This window comes from Salmo salar, chromosome 13 (genome assembly GCF_965601325.2).
Source record: "Salmo salar chromosome 13, fSalSal1, whole genome shotgun sequence".
NCBI classification, from domain to species: Eukaryota; Metazoa; Chordata; class Actinopteri; order Salmoniformes; family Salmonidae; genus Salmo; species Salmo salar.
In genome coordinates, this window is record NC_138303.1 from 85936833 (window position 1) to 85957726 (window position 20894).

The 20894-nt window shown below is 46.1% G+C and overlaps 1 protein-coding gene and 2 long non-coding RNA genes across 6 annotated transcripts in view; 1 reads left to right on the plus strand and 2 right to left on the minus strand.

Annotated features, from left to right (window-relative positions):
- Window positions 1–3112, plus strand: part of LOC106567841 (UDP-glucuronosyltransferase) — a 26961-nt gene extending 23849 nt beyond the window's left edge. For all 4 annotated transcript variants that reach the window (XM_014137637.3, XM_014137635.3, XM_014137638.3 and 1 more), the window contains one exon: window positions 1416–3112. In XM_014137637.3, the coding sequence (XP_013993112.1) occupies window positions 1416–1701 (286 nt within the window). In that variant the 3' untranslated portion in view covers window positions 1702–3112. The remainder of the gene's footprint in view (window positions 1–1415) is intronic.
- On the minus strand, window positions 356–4186 carry LOC123726087 (uncharacterized). Its single transcript, XR_006758368.2, has 2 exons — window positions 3969–4186; window positions 356–778 (listed from the first exon to the last, which is right to left on the minus strand). It is a non-coding gene; the product is annotated as an uncharacterized LOC123726087 (long non-coding RNA).
- Window positions 4187–8325: 4139 nt separating this feature from the next.
- On the minus strand, window positions 8326–20434 carry LOC145860077 (uncharacterized). Its single transcript, XR_014380172.1, has 2 exons — window positions 14731–20434; window positions 8326–14594 (listed from the first exon to the last, which is right to left on the minus strand). It is a non-coding gene; the product is annotated as an uncharacterized LOC145860077 (long non-coding RNA).
- Between the last annotated feature and the right edge of the window lie 460 nt (window positions 20435–20894).

Here is a 20894-nt window from a genome sequence, read left to right on the forward strand (position 1 = left end):
GAAAGAAAACATTTATGAGCTGAACAAAGTATGCCAGTGGAAGGGAGGACAGTAGCAGGTGACCCAACTGTGGTTTGTGACTACTATGATTTTGCATGGTAGCCAATTCAATTGAAGTAATTCCGTTAGATTTTTTTCTGTAATTCCGTTAGTGATTTGGGAACAGAATTACGAGTTTTAATCACTTAATTATTCATAAAAAGTTGATACCACTAAAAACACGAACTAATTGGTAAGTCTACCTTTACTTATTACTTCTATGAATTCATTATCCTCCCTCATGAGGTTTTTGGTAACGGAATTAAGGCACAAGGCAATGTTTGTTAAACGAACAGAAGACCAATAATTTCTCAAATGAAATCATCAAATCAAATGTATTTATATAGCCCTTCTTACATCAGCTGATATATCAAAGTGCTGTACAGAAACCCAGTCTAAAACCCCAAACAGCAAGCAATGCAGGTGTAGAAAGAAGCACGGTGGCTAGGAAAAACTCCCTAGAAAGGCCAAAACCTAGAGAGGAACCAGGCTATGAGGGGTGGCCAGTCCTCTTCTGGCTGTGCCGGGTGGAGATTATAACAGAACATGGCCAAGATGTTCAAATGTTCATAAATGACCAGCATGGTCAAATAATAGTAATCACAGTGAACAGGTCAGGGTTCAATAGTCAAAGGCAGAACAGCTGAAACTGGAGCAGCAGCACGGCCAGGTGGACTGGGGAAAACAAAGAGTCATCATGCCAGGTAGTCCTGAGGCATGGTCCTAGGGCTCAGGTCCTCTGAGAGAGAGAAAGAAAGAAAGAGGGAATTAGAGGGAGCATACTTAAATTCACACAGGACACCGGATAAGACAGGAGAAATACTCCAGATATAACAGACTGACCCTAGCCCCCCAACCCACTCATAATTGTTGATATTGGCAGGGTTCTTTAATTCAACATTGTGTTTTTCTAGTACCTTTTAAGACTTTTTCTGGTAGATGATGTCTAAGACCCTTTTTCCATCTGTTTGACCAGAAATAAGTGTTTTCTTATTCCTAAGTATTTGGATGGAAAATGGTCGAAAAATGTATATATGCCTTGATAAAAAAAAAATGTACGCTTAGCTTTCATTTGACATGCTCCTATGAACTTCACATGTTGGTGGTCATGCGTCCTTTTAGATGGAAATGTCTTTATACTGTCAACTCAAGAAGCAGTGCAAACAGTACAGAGACCAAATCCTAACTTGAAATCCACACACATTGAGTTTCAGTACAAATATATGGTCAGCAATCCATTATTGGAGGTGACAGTCGTAGTTCCTCGTTAGAGGAACCCACTTCCTTCACTGGTACAGTATTAGCAGCCATGAGTTGTCTATGAGGAGATGGCAAACCTTGATGCATTCCTCATGTTCTCTATCCTTCCTCCTCAGTTACAAGGAGAAGATGCTAAAGCTGTCAACGGTGCATAAGGACCGTCCCATTGAGCCGCTGGACCTAGCCGTGTTCTGGACAGAGTTCGTGATGCGCCACGGAGGAGCCAACCACCTGAGACCCGCTGCTCACGACCTGAACTGGATCCAGTACCACAGTCTGGACGTGTTCGCTCTGCTACTTACTATAGTTCTCACTGTTGTCATGGTCACCGTTAAATGCTGCAAAGTCTGCTTCCGCAAGTGCTGTGGAATGATTTGGACAATGAAGATGAAGAGTGAGTGACTGTCCTTCCTGTGGCTTAGGCTGGGATTCAATCCGAGGCTGGATGTAGTGCGCTGTCAACAATAATGTGCCTTTTTCAGGCAATGTTTCCGCGTTTGCTGTGATCGCATTCACATTATACGCTGCAGATGTCAGCTCAATCAACTCAAATTACCTTCAAATGTTAAGCGCGCTACAATGCTATGGATTGAATACCAGCCAAGCCTTAAGGCACTAGAGTCCAGTGAAGCTATACTGCCACATCTAGGCCCTGTGTGTATAACAGGGAATATATGCTGTAGGGTACTGTAGTTCGAAGTAAAGGAATGCCAAAAAACTGCTCAGTAAACCCACTCCTGGGTTTGTATGGTGTGTGTGTGAGTGAGAAGGGTTTGTGTGTAGTGGGGGGAGCTTGCTTCATGTTTGATATCTCAGGATAATGTCAAAGTAACTTCATGCATCTGTTATCAATAAGGCCTGAGGCCTGCATCCAGCAAGACATAAGTCCCATTTCTCAGCCACTGTGCCTTTGGAAGAGTATGGCCTAGATGAAATCTGTATTATGGAAGATCAGTGCAATAGCGCGATTGACATTTAAAGGCAATGTTCCTGCATTTGCGGAGACTGCATTCACAGTAAATGTGGCTCAATCGGAAATCTAAATTGCATTATAACGCAGATCTTCCACGATATGGTTGAATCTAGCCATGACTCCAAAACTGTTGGTTTTTCTAGTTCAGCCTGTGTCATGCTGATTCAAGACCCTGTTAAAGGCTCAGTGCAGTCAAATTTGATTTCCCTGTGTTTTATATATATTTACACCGAGTTTGGAATAATATTGTGAAAATATGGTTATGTCCTTTTAGTATAAGATCTGTTTAAAAAGACCACCTGAAATGTTATCCTGTTTAGGTGGGATGGAGTTTTGGCCTGCCTGTTGACATCTCCATGCTGCAAATGAATTAATAGACCAATAAGAAAGTTCCAAACCTATTTGCCAATAACAGCTAGTTTAGTTTTCCGCTCCCCACTCAGACCACTCCTAGACAGTTCCAGCTAAATACTTGCTTGAGAAATTGCTCTTTGCTAAGAAGCTATTTGTTTGTTTTAAATTAAAATGGTAAAAAAAATAATCACAGTAATGTACTTAATTGTTACCCAGAAATGATTTGATATTGAGATAAATGGCCTTTCATTGGACCTTTAACAACCAATATGGTGACAGGAGAGAATTTCTCAAAGTCTTTGAAATGCATTTTTTTGCTGGTAAAAAGTGATGTCTTCCAGCCAAACATGTTGCTAGATTTTAAGACAAAGAATACGACATTTTTCTTATTTGTTGTTGTACAGTATTTTGGATCATGTTTGCAGTCACATTGCAAGTGATTATTATTATTTTTTTAAATCTACAAATACATTTTTATAAAAAGTGTTATCCCTTTTCATTGCCGTTAGAGTGAGAGGAAATAACTTTCCAATGAGCACTTGAACGCAGCCAAATAGAGAACCGGAAATAACCACAGCTGGCTGTTCGGCGAGTAGGCTATAGTAAATAAAAATTTCATACCACTTTTTGTTACCGTTAGATCTCTGCAGGAGACTTGCTAACTGTACATTTATGTAGTTTAGCCGACACTCTTATCCAGTGCGACTTACAGTAGTGAGTGCATACATTTTTCATACTGGTGCCACAATCCTGGCTTTGCAATCACCATGCGCTACCAACTGAGCCACATGACCCTTAAGCAAACCAATAATAGATCTGTGGAAACAGCCAACAGTTTTGATTGTTAGAAAGTTTATGAATCTATCAGGATGCATCAGGGGGATAAAGATGACAACTCCACCCGAGGAGTTTATTAGCTTGACTGACTTCACGAGCTGCGGTAGCGACCAAACTTTCTGATTGATTTTATCAAGTAGTGTAGTAGAGTTGTTTACCATTGAAAGAAATTGTCACAGTTTTAGTCAGCTTAAGGGGTGGCTCTCCTGTAAGCACCAATGCAATAGCAGCTGGGTCTGGTCTACTTAGTTCATTGACCGTATATGAACCAGGAAAAAGAGGAAGTGGGATGTCTTGCTTCCTCTTCTGCCATTGATCCTGCCACAAAATACAAAACTGTTACGAAACCTATAACTAGCCTACGGATATTGTTGCACTTGGTTATTCTAGGAGTCCTAGGCATAGTTACATGGTCTGTAATCTGAATGAATATGTGCATTTATGTGAGAAATCAGTATTTGAGGACTGTTGGATACACATGTGCCCAGGGAGACAGCAATCTTACCTTAGGTCCAGGACCAGCTCTGTCTCTCTTGACATCTTGTCGGCCAGATCAAGCGGAATATTAGTTCTTCAAAGATGACCAAAATAAATATATATAAACAATGAAACTACAAAAAAGCATAAATAAACTCAAGATCAAAACCAAATGAATGACCTCATGGTCACCAAACAACCCATCAGCCTCACAGCTTTCAAGCTGTGACACTGACTGACGATTCACCCTCATTGGCAGCAGCTGATTTGCTTATCAACCAGGCTTAGCATCTCGACAAGGTTTCTGCTGCCCCCTGGGGGAATGGAGTGTGGAAGTGTAACCTGGATAGTCTGTTTGCCTATGTCCTAATTAACCTTCCCCCCCATATAACAAAACAAAGAATACACATTTTTATGTTACTCTCATTGAAAGTATTTTCTTGAGAACTACAGATGTATCATAAAGAATGTGAAAATGTAATTGGATGCATTTGCTCTTTTTAAAACCCCCTCACTCGTTGAGGGTGTGGCTTTAATGGACCATATCAAACACTTGTAGTGCTTTAGAAGGCATGTCATACTATAATCATCAATATCCCAGATGTGTATAAACTGTATGTCTGTCTCTATCCTCGGCTGAGTTTCAGTGCTAGAGACGGGCTGCTGGTCCACACCAAGACATCAGCTGACTGGTGGTGGGCGGAGCTAGGTCTCTGTTGCTTCCTTTCATCTGGTTACCTGCAGCCAGCTGTGAAGGACAGTTACCTGAAACATGGTGAACAAGGTGTGAATGGTTTTGTTTAGAAAGGCTACCGCTTTAGTCAGATTTCATAGTAGATTAGGAGAACTTACTCTGCAGGTTAGGATAATTAATGTAGCAGGTTAAGAGAATTGGGTTAAGGTTAGGAAAAGGGTTAGGGTTAGCTAAAATACACACAAAAAAATATACTTTTTAGATGAATTTGACAAAAGATGTACCCTTTCTAGCCATGACCAGTTTGAATGAGGTGGAGGAGGACAATTCAGAGGACCCCTAGCAGGCTAAAGAGTACATTGGCAACTATGGGACACTAGTTTGGCTTCTCCTGGTCTCTCTCTCTCCTAGAGAACAATATGTACCTATTTATTTCTACAAGGTAGAAAAGGACTATGGCTACATCCCAAATTACACCCTATTACCTATGTAGTGCACTACTTTTGACCAGGGCCATATGCGTCCCAAATAGCACCCTATTCCCTATAGTGCAGTATTAAGAAAATAGAGTTGCATTTTGGAACATAGACTGTAATGTAAATGTGTTAATATTGTTGTCTGTGTTTCTGCTGACCCATAGGCTTCACCTGGAGATGCTGAGTGATCGTGTGAGGATGGAGGCGTACCGCCAGGTCACCATGACCAACAGCGCCCCCCTCAGGGGGAAGGTGGTCATGGACCTGGGCTCTGGCAGCGGAGACACCAGTCTCTTCTGTGCCCGCCTGGCCCATCCATGATTATAATATATTATTATTAATGTGAACAGGGTCACTGTGTCACATCCTCCCTGCAATATAACAATATTTAGGATATTTTATTAACTGAATTAGTGGATAGAAGTGAACTTTTCTTTTGAGCCTTGTGTTCACTTGGACAGTACAATGCCTATACCTCAATCTAGTGGACAATGTACGTTAGAACACTGTGCGCTAGGTATATGAAACTCCTCTGTTGTTCTGTTCTGTGTTGTAGGTGTATTAAACCCCTGTTTACTCCTGTAGGTGTATTAACTTCTGCTGTTTTGGTTTGTGTTCTGTTCTACATTGTAGGTGCATTAAACCCCTTTTTATTCCTTTAGGTGTATTCAGTGGAGGTCATCTCCATAGCAGAACACACTGAGACACACTCCAGTGCCGGCCTGAGGAGCTGAGTCTACCTGACAGAGTGGATGGGCAACTGTCTGCTGGTAGGATACTGTCTGCTGGTAGGATACTGTCTTCTGGTAGAAGTTACAATGTATGCTTCCCAAATGGTACCCTATTCCCTATGTAGTGCCCTACTTTTGGCAAGTGCACAAAAGTAGTGCACTACAAAGGGAATAGGGTGCCATTCGGGACGCAAACACAGCGTGGATGGGATGAGAACCTTCTTGATTCCCAGCTGGACGTACATTTTCTGTATTTCCCATAGCTCACGTTCTGTCCCAGTTGTGTCAATGACGGCTGTCTCTCCTCTCTCTCTTACAGTTGAAGTTCATGCTGTCTCTCCTCCTCTCCTCTCTCTTCCAGTTTCAGTTTATGCTGTGTCTCTCTCTTGCTCCAGTTTGAGTCAAATCCAATCAAATGTAATTGTCACATGCGGCAAATACAACTGGTGTAGACTTCACTGTGATAGGCTTGCTTACGATCTCTTCTCAACGATGCAGTTAAAAAATAATAAATAGTAACAGAAGAGGAATAAAATACACAAGGATGGAGCTATATACAGGGAGTACCAGCACCAGATCAATGTGCAGAAGTTCAAGGTAGTTGATGTAGATATGTACATGTGTAACGGCTGTCTTCAGAAATGAACCAAGGCGCAGCAGGTATGTGAATACTCATATTTAATTACCCAAAAAAGGAGTAAAGCATCCACAGGAAACAATAAACAAGACTGCAGCAACAGTTTGCAGGCTAACAAACGCAGTGCAAAACAACCACCCACAACCCCAAAGAAAAACACACACCTATATAGGACTTCCAATCAAAGGCAACTCAACACACCTGCCTTCAATTGGAAGTCCCAATCAACAACACAAACATTTAACAAACACAAACCACCTGCCACATCCTGACCAAGACTAACACAATTACGCCCTCTGCTGGTCAGGACGTGACAGTACCCCCCCCCCTCAAGGTGCAGACCCCGGGATGCACCTAAAAAAAGAAAACACAAGAAAATCCCCAATACCCCAACAAACAATAACCCCTAAACAATAAGGGAGGGAAGGGAGGGTGGCTGCCGTCACCGACGGCACTGTGCTACACCCTCCCTGCCCAACCCACCTATCCTGGAGGTGGCTCTGGTGCAGGACGTGGACCTCGCTCCACCTTCGGCGTCGCCCACTTTGGTGGCGCCGATAGCTGCGCCGGGCAGACGGGCCACTCGGGCTGACCCTGGCAGACGGACCACTCGGGCTGGGTCGGAAGGCATGCGGGCCACTCGGGCCGGGCAGTCTGGCCACTCTGGCAGTTCCGGGCAGTCTGGCCACTCTGGCAGTTCCGGGCAGTCTGGCCACTCTGGCAGTTCCGGGCAGTCTGGCCACTCTGGCAGTTCCGGGCAGTCTGGCCACTCTGGCAGTTCCGGGCAGTCTGGCCACTCTGGCAGTTCCGGGCAGTCTGGCCACTCTGGCAGTTCCGGGCAGTCTGGCCACTCTGGCAGTTCCGGGCGGCTCTGGCGGCTCCTGACTGGCGGGCGGCTCTGGCGGCTCCTGACTGGCGGGCGGCTCTGGCGGCTCCTGACTGGGCGGGCGGCTCTGGCGGCTCCTGACTGGCGGGCGGCTCTGGCGGCTCCTGACTGGCGGGCGGCTCTGGCGGCTCCTGACTGGCGGGCGGCTCTGGCGGCTCCTGACTGGCGGGCGGCTCTGGCGGCTCCTGACTGGCGGGCGGCTCTGGCGGCTCCTGACTGGCGGGCGGCTCTGGCGGCTCCTGACTGGCGGGCGGCTCTGGCGACTTACGACTGGCGGGCGGCTCTGGCGACTTACGACTGGCGAGGCTGGGCTGACACACTAGACTCCTGATGCGTGGGGCTGGTATTGGACGTGCCAGCCTGGAGACACGCAACTCCATGCTAGTGCGTCTAGCGGGAAACACCGGACCGAAAAGGCACGCTGGCGGTCTTGATTGCAGGGTTGGCCTCACCCCTTCCGGCTCGATGCTCACCTTGCCCTGGCACCTGCGGGGCGCTGGTACTGGGCGAACTGGGCTGTGCGTCCGTATAGGCGAGATGGTGCGTACCTCAGCGTAACATGGCGCCCTCCACCTCATACGCACCTCCCTGTAGTCACGGGTAGCTGGCTTACGGCTCTTCCCTGGCCTGGCCAAGCTACCCGTGTGCCCCCCCAATTTTTTTTATTGGGGGTGCCTCTCGGGTTTCCTAGCCAACCGTGTTCCAGCATAACGTTCCCGTTGGTTCCTCTGTCCAGCTGCCTCCACTCTCCTGAGTGCCTCCACCTGTTCCCATGGGAGGCGATCCCTTCCAGCCAGGATCTCTTCCCAGGTGTAGGCTCCCTTGCCGTCCAGGACGTCCTCCCATGTCCATTCCTCCCTTTTCTTCTCCTGTGGCTTCCTCCTCTTCTGCTGCTTGGTCCTGGTTTGGTGGGTGGTTCTGTAACGGCTGTCTTCAGAAATGAACCAAGGCGCAGCAGGTATGTGAATACTCATATTTAATTACCCAAAAAAGGAGTAAAGCATCCACAGGCAACAATAAACAAGACTGCAGCAACAGTTTGCAGGCTAACAAACGCAGTGCAAAACAACCACCCACAACCCCAAAGAAAAACACACACACCTATATAGGACTTCCAATCAAAGGCAACTCAACACACCTGCCTTCAATTGGAAGTTCCAATCAACAACACAAACATTTAACAAACACAAACCACCTGCCACATCCTGACCAAGACTAACACAATTACGCCCTCTGCTGGTCAGGACGTGACAACATGGTATACAATACGTCAGCGAGGGCTATGTTTGTGTATAACACCAATGAGCAATCCAATATTTATTTATAGTCCGCTCTGTACTATTTTCATTAGTGGCGCGGCTCTTACTACTTCATTCTCACTGTGCACGGAGGTTACGTTCCACAACGGGGTTACACTATTTTTTACAAGCGCAGCATAATCTCAGACACTCCTGCTAGCGGCTGGTCCTTCCTTTCTAATTGACCGGACAGCACCCTCACAGGTGAGTCATGCTCGCTAAGTCCCAGGTATAGGGTTTCAACTAAATCCTCTAGCTGAAGGCAGGGGTTCAGCACTTTGTCTGGGTAGACAAAGGCCCTATAGGCTAGACTCCCAGTACTCCATTAATGTACCTTCGACAGTTACCCTCAAGCTCCCCTTTGGTTTCCTGCTCGAGCCCACAATATGGTCTGGCAGGAGGGCACCTAAGGTGAACCCCCTAAGCCTATAGTTGTTATAATGTTACTTTACTTCTTAACACATTATTCAACAAATAAATTGACTAGTAAATGAAAACCAGTAACACTTCTCTTTTTGGTTCCCCAGCTTTACAGCTGATGGATTTTATCGATTTTCTTTTATAGCAATTGCACTCCACAGTTGCTTCTAACAATAGTAATGAAGCACGATGCTCACCTTGCCCCAGTCTTCACTCTTCTAATACATCAATCAGCTTCTGCTCTTTTCCTATCTTTTACATTGGTATTTATACATTTTGTCCAAGCCCTTGACTACAGCCACACAACACATCCTCCCCCTTGCACATGACATTTAAGCAAAGTTACATAACACAATGTCTCCTTTACACGTGATATCTACACAGAATTTTGTAACACATTGTTTCCTTTATATGTTATGGCAATCCACAGTGTCATCTGTTCATGGCCCATTCGGCAGCTCCACCAGCTCTGACCCAGGGCCTGAGTTCAACAGGGGTGTTGCCATATAAAATGAACCTCCGCCCTCCAGCAGAGGGACATCTTCATACAGTCTACTCGCACCCATCACCTCCCTGTGTTTATGCTGCTCTCTAACTGCTTGTGGTTGGGTGTTCTTCTTGTCCTTCTTAAGCTTCTTCTTATTCTTCCTTGTTTCAGTGTTACCAGAGTCCTGTCAGCAGGCTGAAGGATTCATCAGGTCATATTGACCAGGCTCATTCGCGACACTCCCTCCTTGACCTGTGGCTCCTTACCCTTGCATTGTATACAAACATTTTCTTGGGGTTATTAATATTAGGACCTGCGCCGCTTCCTGTGTGAGGCAGGGTCGTACTCTGCGAATGTTGTAGAGCATGAACCTACAGGATCGGGTCACCGCCTTGATGTTAGCGGAGAACGGCAGGGTGTTGTCCAGGGTCACGCCAAGGCTCTTAGCACTCTGGGAGGAGGACACAATGGAGTTGTCAACCGTGATGGCGAGATCATGGAACGGGCAGTCCTTCTCCGGGAAAAAGAGCAGCTCCGTCTTGCCGAGGTTCAGCTTGAGGTGGTGATCCGTCATCCACACTGATATGTCTGCCAGACATGCAGAGATGCGATTCGCCAGCTGGTTATCAGAAGGGGGAAAGGAGAAGATTAATTGTGTGTCGTCTGCGTAGCAATGATAGGAGAGACCATGTGAGGATATGACAGAGCCAAGTGACTTGGTGTATAGCGAGAATAGGAGAGGGCCTAGAACTGAGCCCTGGGGGACACCAGTGGTGAGAGCACGTGGTGCAGAGACGGATTCTCGCCATGCCACCTGGTAGGAGCGACCTGTCAGGTAGGACGCAATCCAAGACTGAGCCGCGCCCGGAGATGCCCAACTCAGAGAGGGTGGAGAGGAGGATCTGATGGTTCACAGTATCAAAGGCAGCAGATAGGTCTAGAAGGATGAGAGCAGAGGAGAGAGAGTTAGCTTTAGCAGTGCGGAGAGCCTCCGTGACACAGGGAAGAGCAGTCTCAGTTGAATGACCAGTCTTGAAACCTGACTGATTTGGATGAAGAAGGTCATTCTGAGAGAGATAGCAAGAGAGCTGGCCAAGGACGGCACGCTCAAGAGTTTTGGAGAGGAAAGAAAGAAGGGATACTGGTCTGTAGTTGTTGACATCGGAGGGATCGAGTGTGGGTTTTTTGAGAAGGGGTGCAACTCTCGCTCTCTTGAAGACAGAAGGGACATAGCCAGAGGTCAAGGATGAGTTGATGAGCGAGGTGAGGTAAGGGAGAAGGTCTCTGGATATGGTCTGGAGAAGAGAGGAGGGGATAGGGTCAAGCGGGCAGGTTGTTGGGCGGCCGGCTGTCACAAGTCGCAAGATTTCATCTGCAGAGAGAGGGGAGAAAGAGGTCAAAGCATAGGGTAGGGCAATGTGAGCAGGACCAGCGGTGTCGTTTGACTTAACAAATGAGGATCGGATGTCGTCAACCTTCTTTTCAAAATGGTTGACAAAGTCGTCCGCAGAGAGGTAGGGGGGGGGGGGGGGGGGGGAGGAGGATTCAGGAGGGAGGAGAAGGTGGCAAAGAGCTTCCTAGGGTTAGAGGCAGATGCTTGGAATTTAGAGTGGTAGAAAGTGGCTTTAGCAGCTTTAGCAGTGAGATTGGTAAAGAACAGCATCTAGTAAAGATGAGGTCAAGCGTATTGCCTGCTTTGTAAGTAGGCTGGATGGTGAGAGGGTGAGGCCAAAAGAGGAGAGGAGTGGAAAGAAGGAGGCAGAGAGAAATGAGTCAAAGGTAGACGTAGGGAGGTTAAAGTCACCCAGAATTGTGAGGGGTGAGCCATCCTCAGGAAAGGAACTTATCAAGGCGTCAAGCTCATTGATGAACTCTCCAAGGGAATCTGGAGGGCGATAAATGATAAGGATGTTAAGCTTGAATGGGCTAGTGATTGTGACAGCATGGAATTCAAAGGAGGAGATAGACAGATGGGTCAGGGGAGAAAGAGAGAATGTCCACTTGGGAGAGATGAGGATTCCAGTCCCGCCACCCCGCTGACCAGATGCTCTCGGGGTATGCGAGAACATTTGGTCAGACGAGGAGAGAGCAGTAGGAGTAGCATTGTTTTCTGTGGTAATCCATGTTTCCGTCAGCGCCAAGAATTCGAGGGACTGGAGGGTAGCATAGGCTGAGATGAACTCTGCCTTGTTGGCCGCAGACCGGCAGTTCCAGAGGCTGCCGGAGACCTGGAACTCCACGTGGGTCGTGTGCGCTGGGACCACCAGGTTAGAGTGGCAGCGGCCACGCGGTGTGAAGCGTTTGTGTGGCCTGTGCAGAGAGGAGAGTGCAGGGATAGACAGACACATAGTTGACAGGCTACAGGAGAGGCTACGCTAATGCAAAGGAGATTGGAATGAAAATTAACTAAACAACTGGGGATGCGAGAGAGCTGGGGAAGCACCATTCGCTGAAACACTCAAATATAACTATTCCAACTTCCACTTAGAAATTATAATTGATGTAAACTACAGTGGTTGAATGTTTCCAGGAATATGCTCAAACTTAGTTTATTCAGTTAGATAACTTGGTACAGTATTCTTCCGTGAAACCCACCCAGTGCACCGTGTCTTTTGACGCCGTAGCTAACTAGCATGCTAGCATCCAATAACACACGGTTAGCACCAATACTTGGTTACAACAAACTACCAATGGATCATTTGTGTCCATGTCTAGTTCCTTTCATAACGCAGAAGTAATTAAACGTTGTCTAGCTAACACAAAGTCAGGCCTGCTAGCTACACAAGTGGGCTACACAACTCGAAAGCTTACGTTGCAAAAATCTTATTGACTAAAAATGATACAGTACTGCTAGCTGGTAGCTGGTAGAGTTGGCTAGCTAGCAGTGGCTGCGTTTACCTTTATCTTGATACAAAGACAACTATGTAGCTAGCTAATGTTACACTAATCAAATCGTTCCGTTGTAGTGTATTTAGTTTCTACAGTACCGATAGTTGGTAAAGTTGGCTAACTAGCATTGGCTGTGGTGATGTGATGTTGACGACGTTTGGAAAATGGCGCGAATGAACGAATACAGCTGGCTAGCTGGCTAGCTAACCTTGTTAGTTTCTCAAAGTTAGTTTCTCAAAGCTACACCTACACCTTTAGCTACACTTTTATCCTTGATGCAAAGACAACTATGTAGCTAACTAGCTAACATTACACTAATCAAATCGTTCCGTTGTAATGTAAGGAATGTAAGGAAATGTAATACTCAGTTTTCCTAGTAACAGGAACTGCAAGAAGTCGGCCATCATGGCGCTGCAGCAGGTACAAGGAATAACTCCTGTAACAACTCCTGTAACACAAACGTCAGGTTATGTTGGAAACGTAGGGGTTGTGGTTTAAAAATAAAAGCAAGGGGCTAGGGTGAAAGTAGGGGGTAAAGGTTAAGGTTTAGGAACTTGGAGTTCATCTGCATGTCCTCATCCCTCACCAGACGCTTCTTCTCAAACCCTGGCATATCATCCCTCACCTAGACACAACACACAAACATGTAAATAGGGGAACACTCATAAGTGTGTATGCGTGTGTACCTGTGTGGGTACACACAGTGAGCAGCAGGACGCTCATGTTGACGGGAGAACCCATCTGCACTCAGCTTAAACAGGAACAGGATATGACATCACACAGGGGATAGAGATGGCAGGAGCAGTGGTGCCCTGTATGTCCCAGGTTTCTCTGTTGTAGGCCGGTTTACTGTAAACTGGGACAACAGTCCTTCTGATCCCAGATAAACCACACACACACACTTATGAGTAGGGCAGACTAAAACAACTGACATATACACTCCACACACATGCAAGCACACACTCACATATGTGGAGGTTGGGCCAAAGGAGAGAAAGATCATGTTTTCCAGGACGTTCTTCCTCAGAGGGAGCAGCCTCAGAAGCAGCAGGTTAGAGCCCTCACACGCTAACCCCTTCAGAGGACAGAGGGTAAGACACAGTCTGCCTCCTCACCTCGCGCACACACACACACGTTATATACCTGAAGGCTGTAACCTGTAACAGAGCACATTGGGAAACACACGCTCTGCCCCCTTTCTCACAGTAGTGACTTCATTCCCCACCAGCTGTCGTCACGCTGGACCATGTGACACTTCCTGTCCAATCGGTGTTCCTGACGCAGAGAGGAGAGGACTGATGGGAATGTAACTTTGTAGAGTTAGATGTTTTAGTCTACTAAGGTTTTGTAAGATGATCTAGACTAGTCTAGCCTGTGTGAACCAGTTTTGTCTGGTTCAGACTGTCTTACCTTGACATACTCATGGTGGTTCTGCTCCAGTGTCTCCAGATTCATAGGCAGGTAGAGAAACAGAAACAGTAAAAAAAGACTTAGAAAGTCCAAGTCTCAGACCCCATCTCAAACTTCCTTCTCCACCTGTGTCTCGCATCTCCCTCCCCGTCTTACCAGTGATGTCTGTACAATAGGGAGTGTTGTCGATAGCTCAATGGCTGTGTGTGTGCAGCAGTTTGCTCCCCGTGACGGGCCCTGTCCAGTCACCTTGAACTCTCCCAGCTCTTGCCCCCCTTGGACACAGAAAGTCTTCAAACATACACACTGCAGTGCTACACATCTGCGGTCCATACACAGAGCACGCACAATTCAAGTACCTATCAAGCAAGCACATCCTCACATGACTAGCTAGTAGCCTATAAGTAAGTAGCCTGTGTATAAATGGTTAGCAAGCTAGACACACAATACAATATCAAGTAGTTACTTAGCTAGCTAGCTTCAAATGCTAGCTAGAGATTGTAGTTGTCACGTGCACAGCCGCTAGGTAACATTAGCTGGCTACAGCATTACATTTATCAAGTCACTCAACTAACAGTTGTAATGATTTGACCAAGAACACAAATTACACTCAACAGAGACTGTGTGGCTAGCTACTGTAGCTGCACTAGTAACAATAAATGCACCCAGTTCGGCAACACCCTCCCTTTTACCCGCCTACCTTGATAATGCTTGTTTTCCGATATTCTAAGTGAAGAAAGCAGAACGAAAAAGGCAGATTTCTGTAAATTTTGCACAACTTGAAATAACAGATAACAAGCGGTGAAATGATTCTGTCATGCTGCTTAATGAAGGATAACCATTGGCCACAATATACACTGACCTAATTCAGTAGTCATTTCAACAACGTCTTCTCTCTCCTAGTAAGTCCTGTAGCTAGCTACATGTCAGAGCTGTGCCTATACCCGACAACCCTCGTCTCACTGCCTTGACCTGTTGCTGAGACTCTTCCTAGTTTCTGTGAATGAGTAATTACAAATGTTGTTACAACCAGCAGCACATACTGAGTGTCTGTCTCTCTCAGTCTCGTCTGCAAAGCAGACACTAACCTAGACCAGTGTGCAAAATTAAATAATTAAATGTAGTGTTGAAAGCAATTCACCCAAACCAAGCCATGTTCAATCTGACCCAGAATGCAGTTCCACCTTGAAATTCCAGCCCTGGGTTTAACATCACCTTGGTGATCATGGTGCTTTACCCCCTCTGATGAATAACCCTGTTCTGAAGCAGTACTCTAAAATCATTATAATCTCTGTGACATACCAGTCTGTTGTCTTTCAGATCACATCTTTTGGACTGGCTGGAGGAATGACCACCAAGGAGAATGTGTGGAGAACACTAACAAAACTCCTGACAAATGCCATGAACTGGAGAGGGGCCAATGGGAAGGAGGCATTCGAACCACTTGCCCTGGTGACACTGTTTTTGTCACAAGTGTTAAAGTTGCGTCAGTTCGTTTCTGGTATCAGAACAAAATAGTCAGCACATAGTAACTTCTGATTTATTTGTACTTTAATTAATGCAAACACGTGTATGGTAAATATGTCGTTCGTATACGGTCTCTCTGTGACACCTCGCTGGGCAGACAGAGAAGAGAAAGTCACATCCTATTGTTCTCTCTTTTATACTCTGACAGAGATAGTTCCCGCTCAATGCTGGCCTGTCAGAGGGAGGAGGAGCGTGGTTTAAACTTGCTCCTCCTGTCGTCGGCGTGCAGGCTGGTCCCAGCCTCGTGACGCACTTCCTGTCGCCGGGTGTAGTTCTTGTCTTCAGCAGTTGACTTATCCGTAGTTTATATACTTAATATTGTAGCATAGCTTCCCCGGTATATTATATAAGTTATGCAAACAAATAGCCAGTTCAACCCTAACACAAGGTATGGGTCTCTCTCTCTGGGTTTGAATTAAACTAGTGCTTCTATTTCATAATTTTACCTACCATATTGACTGTCCAAGCTCAGTGTTGAGGCAAAATACAAAACCTCTCTTTTGGAAACAAAATGATCAAGTGATATGATTATATTCATATATAGGTTTAAGCTCATGATCTTATTGAGTTGATGCAAAAGGGACAAACTTGCTTTTCCATAACAAATAGAAGAAGAAAAAACATTCTGGATTCAATGACCAACAGTGGGAATAGATTAATACTCCTTTAAAAGTGCCTTCCCAGTAAAACAATCTTGAATCCTCCCTCTGTTGTCTCTGTTTTCTGCAGGTGCCAACATCAATGCTCAGATAGAGGAGACATCAGTAATCAGTGATGGTCTAACATGTGTTGAGTCATACTGCTTTTTTAAAAATAACTTTGCATGAGTGAGTTGGATGGATGGTCCATTGTGTCTACAACTGTCTCCACACTGACAGGGAAAGACATGCACTGCTGTAAAGGATCCTGACTGACCCAAATGGCACAGTTACTTAAGAGGCTGTCTGTTTGACAGGCATTTATCAAAAGTAAACACCCAGAACACTATCCCTAAACACAGTGAATAAAGTGATTGTTTGATTGAACCTGTTTTATCATAAACTAATTACATGTTGACTACATATTTTGTTACCCTTTCCTGATATCATTTCATAAATCCTGACTGCTAGCTCTAGTTTAGTATTGTCTGGCACAAACACTTGTAGCTGAATGCATTGCTAATACCGCCATTCCCATCCTGTTTAATTTTATGTATCTCATTAATAATTTACCTAAACGTCTGTGTGTGCTGCATTGTAGTATTTTTTCCTGTGTTGACAGTTGTAATGGTCAAAATAATAAGCATTACAAATGTATTTATACATTTCTTTCTTTGATTTTGGTCTAGGTGTGTAGTGGTCTGGGTGTAGCTGGTGCAGAGGAGTCAGGCTCAGGACAGCAGAGATGAGTAACCCAAGTAACTTTACTCAAATATTCCAATAACATGTCGTAAATACCGAGCCCACAAAAACAGACCGAACATACATAAAACAATCACGCACAAAAACCATAGGGAAAACAGAGGGTTAAATAATGAACATGTAATTGGGGAATTGAAACCAGGTGTGTAAAACAAAGACAAAACAAATGGAAAATGAAAAGTGGATCGGCGATGGCTAGAAGGCCGGTGACGTCGACCGCCGAACGCCGCCGGAACAAGGAGAGGGACCGACTTCAACGGAAGTCGTGACAGAATCGCCCCTTGACGCACGGCTCCAGCAGCGCGTCAACACCGACCTCGGGGACGACCCGGAGGACGAGGCGCAGGGCGATCCGGATGGAGACGGTGGAACTCCCGCAGCAACGAAGGGTCAAAAACGTCCTCCACCGGCACCCAGCATCTCTCCTCCGGACCGTACCCCTCCCACTCCACGAGGTACTGAAGGCCCCCCGTCCGACGCCTCGAGTCCAGTATGGCTCGAACAGCAAAGGGGGCGGAGGAACCTCCCGCACCTCCCGCACCTCAGACTCCTGGAATGGACCAGTCACCACCGGCCTGAGGAGCGACACATGGAACGAGGGGTTAATACGGTAATCGGGGGAAGCTGTAACCTGCAGCAAACCTCGTTAAGTCTCCTCAGGACTTTGAATGGCCCCACAAACCACGGGCCCAGCTTCTGGCAGTGCAGGCGGAGGGGCAGGTTTCGGGTTGAGAGCCAGACCCGGTCCCCCGGTGCGAACACTGGGGCCTCACTGTGGTGGCGGTCGGCGCTCGCCTTCTGACGCCTCATGGCCCATTGCAGATGCACATGAGCGGCGTCCCAGGTCTCCTCCGAGTGCTTATTAAACCATTCGTCCACCGCAGGAGCCTCGATCCGGCTCTGATGCCAAGGTGCCAGAACCGGCTGATACCCCAGTACGCACTGGAAGGGGGAGAGGTTAGTGGAGGAGTGGCAGAGCGAGTTTTAGGCCATCTCTGCCCAGGGGATGAATGCCGCCCACTCCCCCGGCCGGTCCTGGCAATAAGACCGCAGAAACCTACCCACATCCTGGTTTACTCTCTCCAACTGCCCATTACTCTCGGGGTGAAAACCCGAGGTAAGGCTGTCCGAGACCCCCAGACGTTCCATGAATGCCCTCCAGACCCTGGAGGTGAACTGGGGACCTCGATCAGACACTATATCCTCAGGCACCCCGTAGTGCCGGGAAGACATGTGTAAACAGAGCCACCGCAGTCTGTAGGGCCATAGGGAGACCAGGCAAAGGAAAGAGACGGCAGGACTTAGAGAACCGATCCACAACGACCAGGATCATGGTGTTACCCTGTGAGGAAGTCCACCAATAGGTGCGACCACGGCCGTTGTGGAATGAGTAAGGGCTGTAACTTCCCTCTGGGCAGGTGCCTAGGGGCCTTGCACTGGGCGCACAATGAGCAGGAGGAAACATAAACCCTCACGTCCTTGGCCAAGGTGGACCACCAGTACTTCCCACTAAGACAGCACACTGTACGACCGATGCCAGGATGACCAGAGGAGGGTGACGTGTGGGCTCAATAGATCAAACGGTCGTGGACAGCAGACGGAATGTACAGACGCCCAGCTGGACACTGGAGGGGAGTGGGCTCTATACTTAATGCCCGCTCGATGTCCGTGTCCAGTTCCCACACCACCGGTGCCACCAGGCAAGAGGCCGGAAGTATGGGAGTGTGATCTATGGACCGCTCCTCTGTGTCATCAATCCGGGACAGTGCGTCTGCCTTAGCGTTCTGGGAACCTGGTCTGTAGGACAGTGTAAAAACAAAATGGGTAAAGAACATGGCCCACCTTGCCTGGCGAGGGTTCAGTCTCCTCGCCACCCGGATGTATTCCAGATTGCGGTGGTCAGTCCAGATGAGAAAATGGTGTTTCTAGGTATGTTATATAAACTCTTTATAGTGTTTAATTTACATTTTAGAGGCGATAAGTTGGAAAGATCGAGTGAAAAGAATGCTCTCCTTCTCACTATCACGCATTCGTTTCGCTTCCCCACCCGCCATTTTTAAAAAGACCCGACAGAGCTCATTGCCTTCTTGAATTCTGCAGAAACGGGCAGCGTGGAGGTCATGTCATTAATTTTGTTGGAAAGGGGAGAAATTGTGCTTTACAATGGTATTGACATTACAGTTGATCTGGAAGAATTACTTTTTTGGGGCGCTAAAATAAGGTCAATTGTACAGACCAAGGCGATGTACAAAAGTTTACGTTAGCTGGCTAATGTTAGCTAGTCAGCTAGCTTGCTAAATCGCAATTTTCGTAAATTAACTTTATGATTTAAAAAAAATATGCATAATCGTTTGTCTCTACACTAACTAACATATTCTTCTCAACTGATTTGTTATGATGTTATAATCACTTACATTTGCTTCCATCCTAGTATTTTTGTCAGCCATCTTTGCGTTGGGTTGCATAGCGTCAAATTCGTCATGGGAACCACTCGATATGATTGGTCATTGTCCAGCAGTCGCTGCTTGTGATTTGCATAAAGTTGGATAAAGTTTATTTTTCACCACCTCCCACCACTTTCCTTCCATTGGAAATAAATGGGAAGCGGTGGTTCACCGCGCGGCATCTTCTGCTAGTGTACACCGGGCATTAGCTAGCTATAGCAAGCAGCTTCGGCCGTTTCCATATAAATTACATCGGTTGATACAATACAAAACAACCAAGTCATTAGGTGACTATATACAGCTAAAAACCAACTATTTCCATGAGATATAGAGCAATCATAAAGAGCTCCACCGCTGATGGAGCCTGTACCAACCAAGTTATGACATTACTTGCTAATCTTTGAGCTATTATCCAAATTTCACTATCAGCATCAAACATCGACAGCACCAAACACATATCTGCGGTTTACTTATTTCACTCACCTCGACATCATTGCTTTTCAAAGTGCAAGGACGTGTGCGAATCTGTATCACCAACCAACATAGATAAAAGCCTCTTTCACAGTGAAAAGTCAATGTCTGCTTCAACGCTGTCATTTTGAGGAATTAATTTAAAAACCGTTGAAAAGACAAATGACAGCATACTCTGTTTCCGGTTGATGACAACAGACACGCGAATACGACTACAGGTTGTTAGCAAGTTAATTTTGCGATATTGACACACATATTATTGTTAGAAAAACAAGGCCGTTCACGGCTGCTATAGTAATGTAATGACAGTAATTTAAAGAAAGACCATCAACGGCCGCTATCGGTTCTAAATTAAGTCTGGAGGTTCTGATCGCCTGAGTTTGAATACTTCATCCCTTAGGAACATTTTTTGCAGTCATTGTGCAATATAACTGCAGTATGCTGCAAATACTGGGTCCAGAATAACCGTTTTGTTTTTACTGCAGTAATTTTGCAATTACTGCATCCAAAATACCACAGTGGACTGCAATTACTGCACTATTACAGTTTCTGCAATCATTTTTTGTAAGGGATGATAAGCTGTAGAGCATACTATTTACTAAGAGATTTTATCTATATTTTTCGTAGCTGTCTATTTAACACCAAAACCCAATGCTGGCACTACCGCACTCATCTTCTTCTGTGGGTTTTATGGCAGACTATACTGCCGCCACCAACTAGGCGATTTGAACTCCCCCCCCCCCCCCCCCCCCCAACATTTTTTAAAACAAATAAATAAATGTATCCATACGTAATAGTGAAACTAACTTAATCCACCCTAATAAAAATAGTACATTGTCAAAACTCCTACTTCTTCTTTCTTTTAGTTCTCCATATCTTCCTTCTCGGGCTCTAGGACCTGAGAGGGTGATACAGCTTGTGCCAATATTGCATGTAACTCCTTCGCTGAGAAATCTTTCAGCCCCAGGAACCGCAATCACTATTGTTAGGGTTGAACTGGCTATTTGTATGCATAACTTATATAATATACCGGGGAAGCTATGCTACAAAATTAAGTATATAAACTACGAGTAAATCAACTGTTGAAGACAAGAAGAACTACAACCGGCAACAGGAAGTGCGTCACGACGCTGGGATCAGCCTGCACGCCGACGACAGGAGGAGCAAGTTTAAACCACGCTCCT